Below are 15,303 nucleotides of genomic sequence, written 5' to 3' on the forward strand. Positions count from 1 at the left end.
TCTGACAGCAAAAGAATATCACACATGAAAATTTGAAGATAGAAACATTAAAATGTCAATTATCTAGTGATTTGTATCTCTTCGGTAATTTTCTTTCAGTGGAAATTTTACTTTTGTCTGTTCCAAATTGTCATTATTGGCACTACTGTTCAGCGCTGTACTGCATCTTTTATTACCTTTCTTGCCAGCTGTGCTATTAAAAATAATCCAACCAGTGTGGTCTTTATCTCTGCCATGTTCAATCTACTGTAACACTGAACTGCTGTCAAATGCACTTCCTGTCTTCCCTCCAACTTACTGGTTGTGAGGCGAAAACACAAAAACTTGGTATTTCTACCAACAAAATGCAAAAAACAGGTTTTGCCCCACCAAGTAAACATATATAATGTGCATGTACAATAAGTATAATACTACATATTCACATATACATTCTGAATTATCACTTTGCCTTAATAGACTTACCAATGTGAGAGCTACGCCCAGGTGTCTGTGTGAATCAGGCCTGTGAATCACAATGATTTGAAAATAGTTAGAAAACATTTGAGTATACAGGGAAATGCCTCAGGTATAAATCTGTAAAAACTAAAATAAAACGTAAAAGATGAATTTGCTGAACAGCTCAACCTGTTCTTGATAAAATAAATCTCAGCAAATCAGTTGAATTGGGCCACAGTCACAAGGCATTCACATTCTGGCTGTAGCCACATGGGGGTGATGAGAGAACAGTTTACTGCAGAAGGTGCTTTCTGCCTCTTTGTACAGCAGAAAGATTTCGGCCTTTAGACCTACAAAATATACCAAAATCCTCATTCCCATACTTTAAAGCATTCTACCACCTTGTGTTCCTCTTTTTAAAACCAATTCATTAGGATCAAATTCTCACTAATTGTAAACTGATGGCACAACTTGTATTTCACAGACACAATTGTGATGTTCAATTCCATTTAGTTTAATACATTCAAGTGCTTTAATTACTAACATTGCTTAAAATCCTTGTTGTTCGACTTTTCAGGTGGTAAAGGTATATACCAAACAGGACATGTTCATAGCTACTTGTTGAAAAAACAGATTATACAACTACTTGCTACCAGCCATACGTACCTAAAGATCAACACAATTTAACCTGGGATCAATACAATAAAAGTTTAGGGAGGGGGAAGTGATGAAGATGATGAAGAGGGAGAGATTACATCATCCATAAGGTGTTAGGAGAGGCGGAACAGCAGGCTAGAGGAGGATAAATCAGCTTTCTGATGGGGAGTTGCATCTCTTCTCCTCCCTGATGGACGGTGCTGAGGGCCTTCTGCTCTGCTTTCCCAACCTCAACTCCTCCTGCAGGAAGCTGCTGCTTCGACCCCGCTCTGAGACTGCAGTACTCTACACCCTGCTGGCCTTCATCTCTCTGCTCACCGTGACACTCAACCTGCTCGTCATCATCTCCATCTCCCACTTCCGGCAGCTTCACACCCCGACCAACACCCTGCTTCTCTCCCTGGCTGTGTCCGACCTGGTGGTGGGGCTGCTGGTGATGCCCATCGAGGGCCAGCGCTACATAGAGACATGCTGGCTGCTGGGGAGGCTCATGTGTGCTCTGACTCCTTTTGTTTCTTTCTGTCTGGTCTCTGCCTCTGTAGGCAACATGGTGCTCATATCCATAGACCGATATCTGGCTATCTGTGACCCACTGCTCTATTCCTCCAAGATCACACTTAGCAGAGTTAAAATGTCAATCTGTGTATGCTGGGCCTGTTCAATTATCTACAACGGGTGCATTCTGATGGGACACTTAGGGCAGCCGGACTGGTCCAGCTCCTGCCACGGGGAGTGTGTGGTGGTCATCAGCCACATCTCAGGAACTGTTGATTTCTTTATGGCCTTTGTCGGGCCTTGTACTGTCATGGTTGTTCTCTATATGAGGGTGTTTGTGGTTGCTGTGTCTCAGGTGCGTGTCATTCGGCTGCAGACTGCTGCCACCACTGTGGGAGCAGCTCCAGTTGCTAAAAAATCAGAGAGGAAGGCAGCCAGGACTCTTGGGATTGTGGTAGCAGTGTTTCTGATGAGTTTCTGTCCGTATTACTATCCCGCTTTCATAGGTGCGGACACCTCAAACAACCCGTCATACTTTGCGGTGTTGTCTTGGATCGTTCTGACCAACTCTTGTGTGAACCCTCTCATCTATGCCCTCTTCTACCCCTGGTTTAGGAAAGCTATCAAACTCATTGTCACCCTCAGAATACTGCAGACTCACTCCCGGGAGGTCAAGATCTTGTAGACAGGACTGAAATTGATATATACATGAAGGATGAGAAATACTAAAGGATTTTCTGGCATGTTTTCATTATCGATGGCTTATATGTTTTGGTGCAGTTCTTTTCATTTCATCTGTGTGCTGACAACATAAAACTTTGCTTATACATAGATACTGTACATGTGAGTGGTTTAACTACCACTGACCACCTGTGCAATGACAATTATATGCATGTCTTATCAATGTTTTTTTAACTAATGCATGCCAATATATTGTGACGTCTTTGTTCAACAGGGGGCCTGACTTTTTTCTTGTTTCTCTACTTCCTCATTACCTTCATTAGTTTTATACTGAGCAAAATCTCCATAAGTCAAGATACTGTATTTTAAAAAATCAATATCGATGTGTTCTAACATAACTTTTATGACCCACTTGTCTTTCAAGCTGTGCTAAAAACATCACTGTGCTGTTTTGTGTTTTATTTCCTGACATGAAAAAAATAAAAGCCTGAAATTTTCACTTCTTGTCATCCTTGTCAAATCTGTGTAGCATCTGAATAACGTCCATGCAAAAAGTGAAATTTCAAAAACAGAATGAAAAAAAATGCCTTCACACTGTACTCTTCACTTGCAATCAGGGAAAATGTCTTTTTTTCAGGTTTTATAACCTGATGAAAGACTGTGTACTGAAACAATATTTGCAAGTGAAGAAGACAGTGTGCAGGAGTCTTTTGTTCTGACTTTGTCGACTTTTGGTCCTCTACTACACACCTGTCGATCCACAGGTGCGCAAAAGTTTTTCTCTGTGAATAATCAAATCAAATAAGAATTCACTAAAAAAATACTCATTCACACCCACTTTATATTTATACTTGGTATATTCATCTGAATTTTGCCTCTATGTCTATAGACTTAACTGTAAGGCAGGCCTTCTCCCATTTCAGGTCTCGTAAGCCTGCAAATCATAATGGTTTGGAAAGGTTATTAAATGGCATTTGAAATATATATTTACTATATTTCTAGGAGGAAATTCTTTGACAGTTTTGCTGGGTATAAATCATTAAACAGCATCAATATCCATGTTTTACTCTCATTTCAGCATATAAACATATCTTTTTGGCATGTTTATTAAGACAGCAGTGCCTTTAAATTGAATGATTATTCTATTTTATTCAAATACTAGATTTATTTGATACAGCCCCTGAAAAATCATATAGTAGTTTGTGATCTATGCTCTCTTCTACCCCTGGTTTAGGAAAGCTATCAAACTCATCGTCACCCTCAGAATACTGCAGACTCACTCCCAGGAGCTCAAGATCTTGTAGACAGGACTGAAATGATCAGTGTTCAGGCACTTTTCAGTTTTTTGTTTCACCTCTGGTCAATCATCACAGACCCTCTACAGGGCCATATTTTGTCACACACTTGTGTTGTAAAGAGCTTTTTCTCATAAATACACACCTCATTCCTGGGTGAAGCACATTAACCAGTGACCTCTCACTGCAAATGTCTGTCTACTGACCTTGAATGAAACACTGCATGCACAGATTTTGTGTCTGACAGCAAAAGAACATCACACATGAAAATATGAAGATAGAAACATTAAAATGTCAATTATCTAGTGATTTGTATCTCTTCGGTAATTTTCTTTCAGTGGAAATTTTACTTTTGTCTGTTCCAAATTGTCATTATTGGCACTACTGTTCAGCGCTGTACTGCATCTTTTATTACCTTTCTTGCCAGCTGTGCTATTAAAAATAATCCAACCAGTGTGGTCTTTATCTCTGCCATGTTCAATCTACTTTAACACTGAACTGCTGTCAAATGCACTTCCTGTCTTCCCTCCAACTTACTGGTTGTGAGGCGAAAACACAAAAACTTGGTATTTCTACCAACAAAATGCAAAAAACAGGTTTTGCCCCACCAAGTAAACATATATAATGTGCATGTACAATAAGTATAATACTACATATTCACATATACATTCTGAATTATCACTTTGCCTTAATAGACTTACCAATGTGAGAGCTACGCCCAGGTGTCTGTGTGAATCAGGCCTGTGAATCACAATGATTTGAAAATAGTTAGAAAACATTTGAGTATACAGGGAAATGCCTTAGGTATAAATCTGTAAAAACTAAAATAAAACGTAAAAGATGAATTTGCTGAACAGCTCAACCTGTTCTTGATAAAATAAATCTCAGCAAATCAGTTGAATTGGGCCACAGTCACAAGGCATTCACATTCTGGCTGTAGCCACATGGGGGTGTTGAGAGAACAGTTTACTGCAGGAGGTGCTTTCTGCCTCTTTGTACAGCAGAAAGATTTCGGCCTATAGACCTACAAAATACACCAAAATCCCCATTCGGCCATACTTTAAAGCATTCTACCACCTTGTGTTCCTCTGTTTACAACCAATTCATTAGGATCAAATTCTCACTAATTGTAAACTGATGGCACAACTTGTATTTCACAGACACAATTGTGATGTTCAATTCCATTTAGTTTAATACATTCAAGTGCTTTAATTACTAACGTTGCTTAAAATCCTTGTTGTTCGACTTTTCAGGTGGTAAAGGTATATACCAAACAGGACATGTTCATAGCTACTTGTTGAAAAAACAGATTATACAACTACTTGCTACCACCCATACGTACCTAAAGCGCAACACAATTTAACCTGGGATCAATACAATAAAAGTTTAGGGAGGGGGGAAGTGATGAAGATGATGAAGAGGGAGAGATTTTATCATCCATAAGGTGTTTGGAGAGGCGGAACAGCAGGCTAGAGGAGGATAAATCAGCTTTCTGATGGGGAGTTGCATCTCTTCTCCTCCCTGATGGACGGTGCTGAGGGCCCTCTGCTCTGCTTTCCCAACCTCAACTCCTCCTGCAGGAGGGTGCTGCTTCGACCCCGCTCTGAGACTGCAGTACTCTACACCCTGCTGGCCTTCATCTCTCTGCTCACCGTGACACTCAACCTGCTCGTCATCATCTCCATCTCCCACTTCCGGCAGCTTCACACCCCGACCAATGCCCTGCTTCTCTCCCTGGCTGTGTCCGACCTGGTGGTGGGGCTGCTGGTGATGCCCATCGAGGGCCAGCGCAACATAGTGACATGCTGGCTGCTGGGGAGGCTCATGTGTGCTCTGACTCCTTTTGTTTCTTACTGTCTGGTCTCTGTCTCTGTAGGCAACATGGTGCTCATATCCATAGACAGATATCTGGCTATCTGTGACCCACTGCTCTATTCCTCTAAGATCACACTGAACAGAGTTAAAATGTCAATCTGTGCATGCTGGGCTTGTTCAATTATCTACAACGGGTGCATTCTGATGGGACACTTGGGGCAGCCGGACAGGTCCAGCTCCTGCCACGGGGAGTGTGTGGCGTTCATCAGCCACATCTCAGGAACTGTTGATTTCTTTATGGCCTTTGTCGGGCCTTGTACTGTCATGGTTGTTCTCTATATGAGGGTGTTTGTGGTTGCTATGTCTCAGGTGCGTGTCATTCGGCTGCAGACTGCTGCCACCACTGTGGGAGCAGCTCCAGTTGCTAAAAAATCAGAGAGGAAGGCAGCCAGGACTCTTGGGATTGTGGTAGCAGTATTTCTGATGAGTTTCTGTCCGTATTACTATCCCGCTTTCATAGGTGCGGACACCTCAAACAACTCGTCATACTTTGCGGTGTTGTCTTGGATCGTTCTGACCAACTCTTGTGTGAACCCTCTGATCTATGCCCTCTTCTACCCCTGGTTTAGGAAAGCTATCAAACTCATCGTCACCCTCAGAATACTGCAGACTCACTCCCGGGAGCTCAAGATCATGTAGACAGGACTGAAATTGATACATACATGAAGGATGAGAAATACTAAAGGATTTTCTGGCATGTTTTCATTATCGATGGCTTATATGTTTTGGTGCAGTTCTTTTCATTTCATCTGTGTGCTGACAACATAAAACTTTGCTTATACATAGATACTGTACATGTGAGTGGTTTAACTACCACTGACCACATGTGCAATGACAATTATATGCATGTCTTATCAATGTTTTTTTAATTAATGCATGCCAATATATTGTGACGTCTTTGTTCAACAGGGGGCCTGACTTTTTTCTTGTTTCTCTACTTCCTCATTACCTTCATTAGTTTTATACTGAGCAAAATCGCCATAAGTCAAGATACTGTATTTAAAAAAAATCAATATCGATGTGTTCTAACATAACTTTTATGACCCACTTGTCTTTCAAGCTGTGCTAAAAACATCACTGTGCTGTTTTGTTTTATTTCCTGAAATGAAAAAAATTTTCACTTCTTGTCATCCTTGTCAAATCTGTGTAGCATCTGAATTACGTCCATGCAAAAAGTGAAATTTCAAAAACAGAATGAAAAAAAATGCCTTCACACTGTCTTCTTCACTTGCAATCAGGGAAAATGTCTTTTTTCAGGTTTTATAACCTGATGAAAGACTGTGTACTGAAACAATATTTGCAAGTGAAGAAGACAGTGTGCAGGAGTCTTTTGTTCTGACTTTGTCGACCTTTGGTCCTCTACTACACACCTGTCGATCCACAGATGCGCAAAAGTTTTTCTCTGTGAATAATCAAATCAAATAAGAATTCACTAAAAAATACTCATTCACACCCGCTTTATATTTATACTTGGTATACTCATCTGAATTTTGCCTCTATGTCTATAGACTTAACTGAAGGCAGGCCTTCTCTCATTTCAGGTCTCGTAAGCCTGCGAATCATAATGGTTTGGAAAGGTTATTAAATGGCATTTGAAATATATATTTACTATATTTCCAGGAGGAAATTCTTTGACAGTTTTGCTGGGTATAAATCGTTAAACAGCATCAATATCCATGTTTTACTCTCATTTCAGCATATATCCATATCTTTTTGGCATGTTTATTAAGACAGCAGTGCCTTTAAATTGAAAGATTACTCTATTTTATTCAAATACTAGATTTATTTGATACAGCCCCTGAAAAATCATATAGTAGTTTCCTTATATAGTAGTGGGTCTTAATCATTAAGAAGCAACCTTACATTGATACTGGAGGAACATACAGGTACACTCAGCTGCAGTACCGATACCGGAAGCAGCAGGGGGCGGTGTTGCACCGTACGTTTGGTGGCTGACATGACTCTGAGACGCTTGTTGTTGTTTTTAACACATCAACATGTCTGTATGACATTAAATATTGTCATTTAAAACAACTTACAGACATTGTGTCAAGCCGGCAGCGTCGTTTTGACGTAAAAACACACAGTTTATCAGACACTAATGAGCAACTTCCTAACTAGCTAGCTGCTTGCTAACTTCAGCCCGACAAGTTCATCAATAATAGCCATTTTTAACTGGTAGCACCTGACATGTGAGTTTTCTAGCTATTGGTGCATTTATATGGCTAAACCTTGTTACATATCACAGCAAAGTTACCTGCACGACGCCATTTCTTTTTCCTATGGTGGCGAAGTCACGTCCCGCCCTCCTCGGCCTCTGATTGGCTAGTACTCGTCGCCTTCGCTGCATGAAGAGTCAGATTGGTCAGGGATGGGTTGAGAGTGTCAGGGTAAGCCAATCAGAGACGGAGTAGGGCGGGTCATGCCTTCGCCATCCTAGAAAATAAATGTCCTGTCAAACTGGCAATCCTAATAACACTACAATCACACTGCAAGATATTATTTACAAAAATAATTTATTGGCCTCTTATAATGGGTACATTTCCTAAATATCATAATGTGTCTGAACCTTTTTTTCTACAATTTTTTGTACCATACTACTATAAATTAAAATAAATACTTTTTAGCTCCACTACTATGAGCCATGCATTTACATGAATGACATCTTTAATCAGTTATTTCTTCCTGTGTTGTTTTCTGTCTTAAAACACCAAAAGGACAAGTCAACTGATTTGTACTATAATGTGTCTACTGTCTATGCAGAACTCCCTGTGGACTGTACCCAGGCTGTGGGTGACTCCAGTCCCACAACGATAAGGCCTCCCGCTTACTCATGAACACTGTGTTGCTGTTTGTGCCGCAGCAGGAGGACTGGGTGGTCCACAGCCGAGGTTGCTTTTACTGGATTTTTGACATAATGACTGAATTTTCATTTTTGGGTGAAGCTATCCTTTAAATATTCCAAAGTACTAGCATGTATTATTATATGGTTGACGAGCAGAATGTGTTTTAAGTGAAACATTTATTTAAAGTTCTTACACAATAAAAGTCCTCTCAAAGAAGACTCCAAAACACAACCACTTAAACAAATCCATTAAAAATTACTTTCAGACCCTCACACATAATTCTTAAACACAACTATGAATTTGCCATCAAATTTAACAATCTTTCCTCTTTGTCAAACTCTCATAATCAAAGAGCTCCTTGTTTTTGCCAGCAGATGGCGCCGGCTAATCTGATTATCCATGACATGATCCACGAGGCTGATCAGTTGTATGTCTCCAGGCTCTAGTTATGGTGTAGAGGATCCAGAATGTGCTGTTACTAAACTTGCACAAACCACAATGCATTCAGGACTGGGCACTCACATGGATGAAGTATTCAGGGTAAGAAACACTTGCTTTGCTTGGCGTGCTTTTCATTACAACGACTCCATCAACCAGGCGTCAGATGAGAGGGAATCTGCTTCCATAACTGTTTAGCTTGCAGTCATATTTTGCAGGAATCCCCGAACATAATCCCTGTAAACCCTAATTTTCTGTTATCCAACTTTCTGGTCACCCCTATAAAATCAGGGTTACTGAGTTCAGTACTACCCTTTGGAGTACCATCTTGTTTTCAGGTAACCCAAGCAGTATTATATATACTTTTAGAACTTGTTTATACAGTGATAAATAGTTAATACAAAAATAGTCACACCCAACCACAGGGTGATTTTCGGATTATCTTGTTTCCCTGGAGGATAAATATTTGATGTCCATTTGTTCTTTGATTCCTGTGTAGGTGGAGGCTGATCGCAGGAAGAGAGGCCAAAGTGCTGGAGTCCGAGGGGACATGGGAAAGGGGCCATCAACGTCATTTAGGGTTGCATGCAAGCCCAACTCAAGACAAGGCAGAGCAGGTGAACAAAGCAGCCGGTTGGTGCATTTTACTTTCAACTTAAAGAAACGGCCGTTTAACTGGGATTTTTCCATCGACTCAGTTACATGCATGAATCATGCGATCACATATGTAATTGAAGGTCTCGGTCTTGTTAACGTAGGGGTTAGGCCGTCATTACACGAAATCCACAAAGCATTTAATTATGTGCTGCAGACTGTGTTACAACACTGCACAAGGATCTCACGAGTAGAATGTCAAAAAAAGATGTTCAAAGCCTCCAATAAATCCAAAGCAAATCTACTTTTGTTATTAATTTACATGCTGTGTTGTCTCAAGGTGAGGCCCAAGCTGCGATAGCCAAAGCAGAGGCTAAATCCAAGGCCATTCGTCTGCTGTCAGAGGCTCCAGCTGAAGACGTATAAAGTAGATTTACTGGCTTCGTTTGTCAGCCATGGATTAGAAAATGATCCAGTATTGTTTGGAAATGTTATTCCCAGTGTTCTTCATTGTGCTTTGGGACGTTTGAAGATGAATTTGTTTGAAAAATGTATTACAAATCTTGGAATTAGTTAAATTTTAAGGTATGTTTTTGTTCAAAGGATTTGGTCGACATTCTGTTTGCTGTTAGATCCAGCACATGTCGTTTTTACAGTATTGTTATTCAAATTAAACTACCAGGATAAACTGCTAACCAGTGAGCTTTAAGGATAATGGTAGGCAGATTTTGTTGCCCTCAGACGGAGCCAGGCTAGCCATTTACCCTTGTTTCCAGTCTTAATGCTAAGCTAAGCTAACCGTCTCTTGGTTGCAGCTTCTTATTTATGCTGCGTCAAATTTCCAATTTGTTTGGACGGACATGTCAGAACTAGAAAATTTCCAACTTCCTATGAGAAAGTGTACAATGAAACACCACACAAAGTCCAAATTCCTACTTATTAACTCAGGACATCAATCTCCTTCACAAGGGAGCATTTGTCTGACATCATGCAACAAAGGCAGCGTCCATGGGAAGGGTTTAGGACGTATTTGTAGACGACTTTGTATTAGGCTTGTAAATGAAACGTTCAGATACAAGCGCCTTAATTTCCAAGGTATAATGGCGTCTGTTACCTCTGTGTCATTTTTCCTTTTTCTATTATAATGCCAGCAGGCTGCTCTGCTGAGGGTTCAATAGTGTGTACGCTTGCCAAAGAGGCAACGTCTTTTTTGTGGTCAGCCAAGTTTTTTGTTCACTTTTGGCGTCTTGCACCTGGAACGCTTTGATGTTGGAAGTTGGAAATTTCAATTAGGAAATTCCGACCTCTGCCGTTTACTGGAACGCAGCATTACAGACGGATCTGAAAGTGATATCTTGAATCTTGAGCTTTTCATCTAACTCTCAGCGGAAGGCAGAATAAGCACATTTCCTCAAACTATTCCTTTAAGTCATGGTAAAAGAACTCATTTTTCAAAAGAGAAGTTTCACTTTTAGTACTCACCAGCTATCTGAAGCAAGTAATTGTAACGTTGTCTTGGTGATGTGATAAAAATGGACTTTCTTTATGTTTACAGGAGCTTCCTCTAATAAAGTTACAGTATGACAATGAAAAAAAACGTCCTAAATTCAGGAATCATCAAAACAGATGTCAGATATTTAGCCACTGTTGCATGAGGATGATTAAACTGCAGTTAAGTAGAGCAACAGTTGTTGAAATTGTGTTTCACACTGGAAAAACATTAACGTTATCTCAGTGATGTCAATAACACCAGCTGTGGGTTCAACTGACTACAAACATTTACAAATGGACGACTGTTTAAACCCAGCTCAGCTTTTTTCTTTGGTAAGTTGTCACAGTCTATGATGATACACTCTCAGATGTTTTTAAATCGAGAATATATTTACCTGTAAGGCAGGTTTTAAAATGTTTAAAATCCATAAATGCACACAACCCGTATACATAAACTTTGCCATTAAACAAGTTGTCAGGACTTTTGTGGGCTGTGCCTGCTCAGGCCTGTGAAAGATGACCAAAGAAAGAGAGGGGCGAATAGAGGTGCTGCAGCACTGGATAGTTTGAGAAAAATAATGTTGTTTTTTTAACATTAAAGCATGTAAAATAAAAGTATGAACCTGATAATGAGCATAATATGGGATTGCAATATGTTGAAAACAATTTCCATCCTGTTCTTCCCTCGGTGGCGGTGACCATTTACAGCACAACAGGCGAAAGTTGATAGCATAAAGAGCAAGACAGAGGAACCCAGTGAAGAGCCCCCGGTCCAGTCAATGTGAGCTCAGTAGCAGAGGATGCCATTACTACCCTGAACTGTAGAAGGGGCTGAAAAAAGAAGAGGCACTTTTCCACAATTATGGAGTACAATGGCACTGCTGTGTGGTGGTGCAAAGGGCACTCTATCTACTGCAGGGGAACAGGATGTCGAGGCCGAGGAGCAGCACTTGAAATACACAGTAAATGCCTAGGGAGCACATGTGGGAAGACAGAGAAACTGAACCACAAATGATGGTATTTATGTTAGTCAGGTGTTGGACCTGGACTAAATCCACTGAGACATTTACTTGTGATATTATGTAGACGTGAGTGAACATTTCAGGCCCATTGTCTGGTTGGTCATGGTTGCAAAATAACTGAATATATGTTCAAAAGCAGTTGTTTTTATTTATTTTGTTTTCTATATTGCCTACAACCCCCTGTATTTTTTAAAAATATAGTTCAAAACAAAAGAAATTGGCTAAGAAAAATGGCAACTTAAGAGCCTGTAGTATGATGAACATACAGTGTAAAATAATCTATTATGAATAAATGAATTTATTTGGGCGTTAATGACCAAAAAATGTAAATATGGGCACTAAGAAAGTAAAATAAAAAAATGAATGTTGGAAAATTGTGTCATTAACTTTGCAACAGTATGGTTTCTCCACCGAAGAAAATTTTTTTGCATCTGAACAACATCACGGAGGAAATCTAACTCAGATCTTTTCTGTAAGTTGGAGATTGCAGGTCGTTCAAATGGATTTTTAATTATCAGAAATAATTTCCAAGTTCCTGGTTGTTATAAAAGCGCTGCTACAATTGACAATCTTGTTCTAATTAGTGCAACTGTATAGTTTCCCTCTCTTGAGAAATTTCAACCGTAAGCTCATGTGATGATACAACACAGGGGATCCTGTTATTTGGTTCTTCTGCGGGTGTAAAATTTGATCATGTTGACGCCAACCATTTACCTCAAATATTTCCACTGTATAAGAGCTGCTTGTGTCAGATACAGTAGATCAATTTGATGTTGAGCAGTTTACCTGTCACTGACAGTCATGGCAGCTATTTCCAACAGAAAAAACAGTGATTATTTTCCAGGTGAAGCAGTTGTCACAGAACTTCTTTAACTAGACAACAGAACTTCTTTAACTAGAGTTTGTTTTGCATGTTTCTCTTTTTACACTTGATTACAGATTAAATTCTAATGTCATCCCGTCTGTCCATCGTGTTGTAAAAAGTCATACTCCAGTAAAAGATATCGTGTTAGAATAATACAAGTGAAAAGTTACCAATATGAATGTTACTTGAGTAAAAAGTCTTAGAGCAGAGTACATCCAGCATTCACACTGCAAATTCTGAAGAACTTCTGTTGTGATTGCTGGATGTTGAAAAGTGGACGCTAAACTGCATTGCTGACTTTAAATGTTGAATAATACCAATCACGAAGACAATTCAAGACTGCTATTTAAAAAAAGACACATTTTCTAAGATGGCCACCTGTATTAGAAGCAGTTTTACTTAGTTATTAGTCTGGGACAAGATCATTTTAAAAGAAATGGTGGTGTGATTGGCGGTTGATGTTGAAAAGCGGACGCTAAACTGCATTGCTGGCTTTAAAAGCTGAATAATACCAATCATGTATGAGAGATGTGGAATATTTTAGGGTTTGCTTATCTATCTATCTATCTATCTATCTATCTATCTATCTATCTATCTATCTATCTATCTATCGTAAGACAATTCAAGACTGTTATATGAAAAAAAAGGACCCTCCTAAGACGTTCATCTGTATTAAATGACCTATGAAAGAATCATTTTAAAAGAAAAAGACACTGTGGGCCTGAGGGTGAGGACCACCCAAGAGGATTAGCAACAGAAAAGGAAAGAATCTCTCTTTACCCCCTCAGGAAACAGTTAATCCTTTCCTCTTAAATGCTATCTTATACATTTTAATTTTCAAGTGGCAGGTAATTTGCTTTCTCTTTCAAAACATTAAAAAATAGATCCTTAAAAACATCATCCGGCCTCTTGATTTGTTGGTGCCACAGACTTCGACTGAATAGTACAAAGCCTGGCATTACAAACTGATAAACTTCCCTCCCTCTATCATCTATAATTCTATGCCCCGAGCTCACATGATGAAATGGAGAAACTAAGCAATGACTGGAATGTGGAATTTGGTTGCACAGATTTCGACACATAAAGCGTACTGCATGCAGACACTTGCCACCGTGTGCGTGCATGCGAGCGTGTGGGGGTGTGTGCGTCTTTAATCCTTGAAAAAGGCTGGCAGTGACTGGCCCAAAAATCGGATGTTTTCTCATTCGAGCGTTTCCCAGACACACCTCTTTCTCTCGTCTCTCCTCTTCTTCTTCTTCTTCTTTTTCTTTTTCTTCCCGTCTGCGTCTGTCCGTCTTCCCCCATAATTTACTTTACAGTTGTCGGTAACTGCTTTTGCCCTGGGTGAGGGAAAAAAGAAGCATAATTTAGACAAAGATGTAAGCTCCCTCTGCTGTTCACCTCTTCTTACCCTCCCCTCCTCCTCCTCCTCATCCTTCATGACACACATGCCCATAGCCTTGGGGCAGTATAGTTAAGGAGGTATGTAAAGTTTGTCATTTTTAGGACCCTGAAAGGCCAAACCAGAGCGAGAAAGAAGGGGAAAAGAGGCGAGAAGGGGGGGAGGGAAGAAGACAGCGATGGAGCTTGATGAAGTGCGTAGGTGTAAAGGCAGAAAAGGTGTTCAGAGCTGCAGGTGTGAGACCAATTTTGCAGCTTTATCTCTGCCTCTGACAGGCCCTGACATTGAAATAGTGCTTAGCGAGGTGAAGAGACACCAGCAGGAATTGGGGGCAGCTGACATGAAGCAGAAACAGCAGAGAGAGAGAGACAGCGGAGGTATTAGCAGCTCATAAAAAGGCACTTAGAGCCGCGGTTAAGCGACTCACACATTCATCACCGCCAGCTGCTACTGAACACACACATTTTTAAAGGAATTACAAAGATGGAGGGATAAAGACGAAACGTGCGAGATAAGGAATGTGGGAGGATAATCTGATTTAACAGACGGTTGAACCTGTTTCTTGTCTGTGAGAATTTGGAAAGTTATAAAAATACACTGCAAAAAAATCACATAAAAGGAGGATGGTGGCATGTGTTTAGAGAAAGTGTGTCAGTGCCTCTGTAGACACAGTGTAGCCTGCAATTTCTGCCAGTATAATCAGCTATAACGCACGAATCATCCCTCTCAAACCCTTCGTCCCCGCCCACAAGATACAATCCTTCCATTCCTGTATTTTTTCCCCATTCACTCCACCAGGATGTCTCAGAGCAGGACGCACACTCACTCTGTTTGGACAAGAACTTAATACCAAAAGCTGGACACTTTTTAAAACCTCCTGCTTTCCCTTTTTTTTTGTGAAACAGGATTTGGAATAAGCTCTTCCTCTCTCTTTGATGCTCTTCTAAGGATCAGACAGCCTGACAGAAAAGAGTTGTGACAGATTTAGAAAAGAGGCAAAAAAGAAAAAAGTGCAAAGAGAGAGACAGATAGAGCTTTGCCCCGGAGGTTTCTGAGGAGGAAACAGGAGACAGATAAAGAGGCAGCGATAATCTGAGAGAGAGAGAGACAGACGGAGGGAGGGAAGGAGCACAGCTGTTCTGTGGAAGAGAAGGGAAAATATAGATAAAGAAGGCAAAGAGGTGCACAAGTGTGAAGGGCGAGGAGA

The 15,303-nt window shown here is 40.3% G+C and overlaps 2 protein-coding genes across 2 annotated transcripts; both read left to right on the forward strand.

The window, feature by feature from the left end:
• The first annotated feature begins 1,282 nt into the window (after positions 1-1,282).
• Positions 1,283-2,272, forward strand: LOC140992306 (trace amine-associated receptor 7c-like). The gene has a single exon (XM_073462610.1). It carries the CDS (start codon positions 1,283-1,285, stop codon positions 2,270-2,272), a length of 990 nt encoding a protein of 329 aa, XP_073318711.1.
• A 2,815-nt stretch (positions 2,273-5,087) lies between these two features.
• Positions 5,088-6,077, forward strand: LOC140992290 (trace amine-associated receptor 13c-like). Its single transcript, XM_073462593.1, has one exon. The coding sequence runs from the start codon at positions 5,088-5,090 to the stop codon at positions 6,075-6,077; it is 990 nt and encodes a 329-aa protein (XP_073318694.1).
• The last annotated feature ends 9,226 nt before the right edge of the window (positions 6,078-15,303 follow it).

The sequence above is a fragment of the Pagrus major genome, chromosome 24, assembly GCF_040436345.1.
Source record: "Pagrus major chromosome 24, Pma_NU_1.0".
NCBI lineage: Eukaryota > Metazoa > Chordata > Actinopteri > Spariformes > Sparidae > Pagrus > Pagrus major.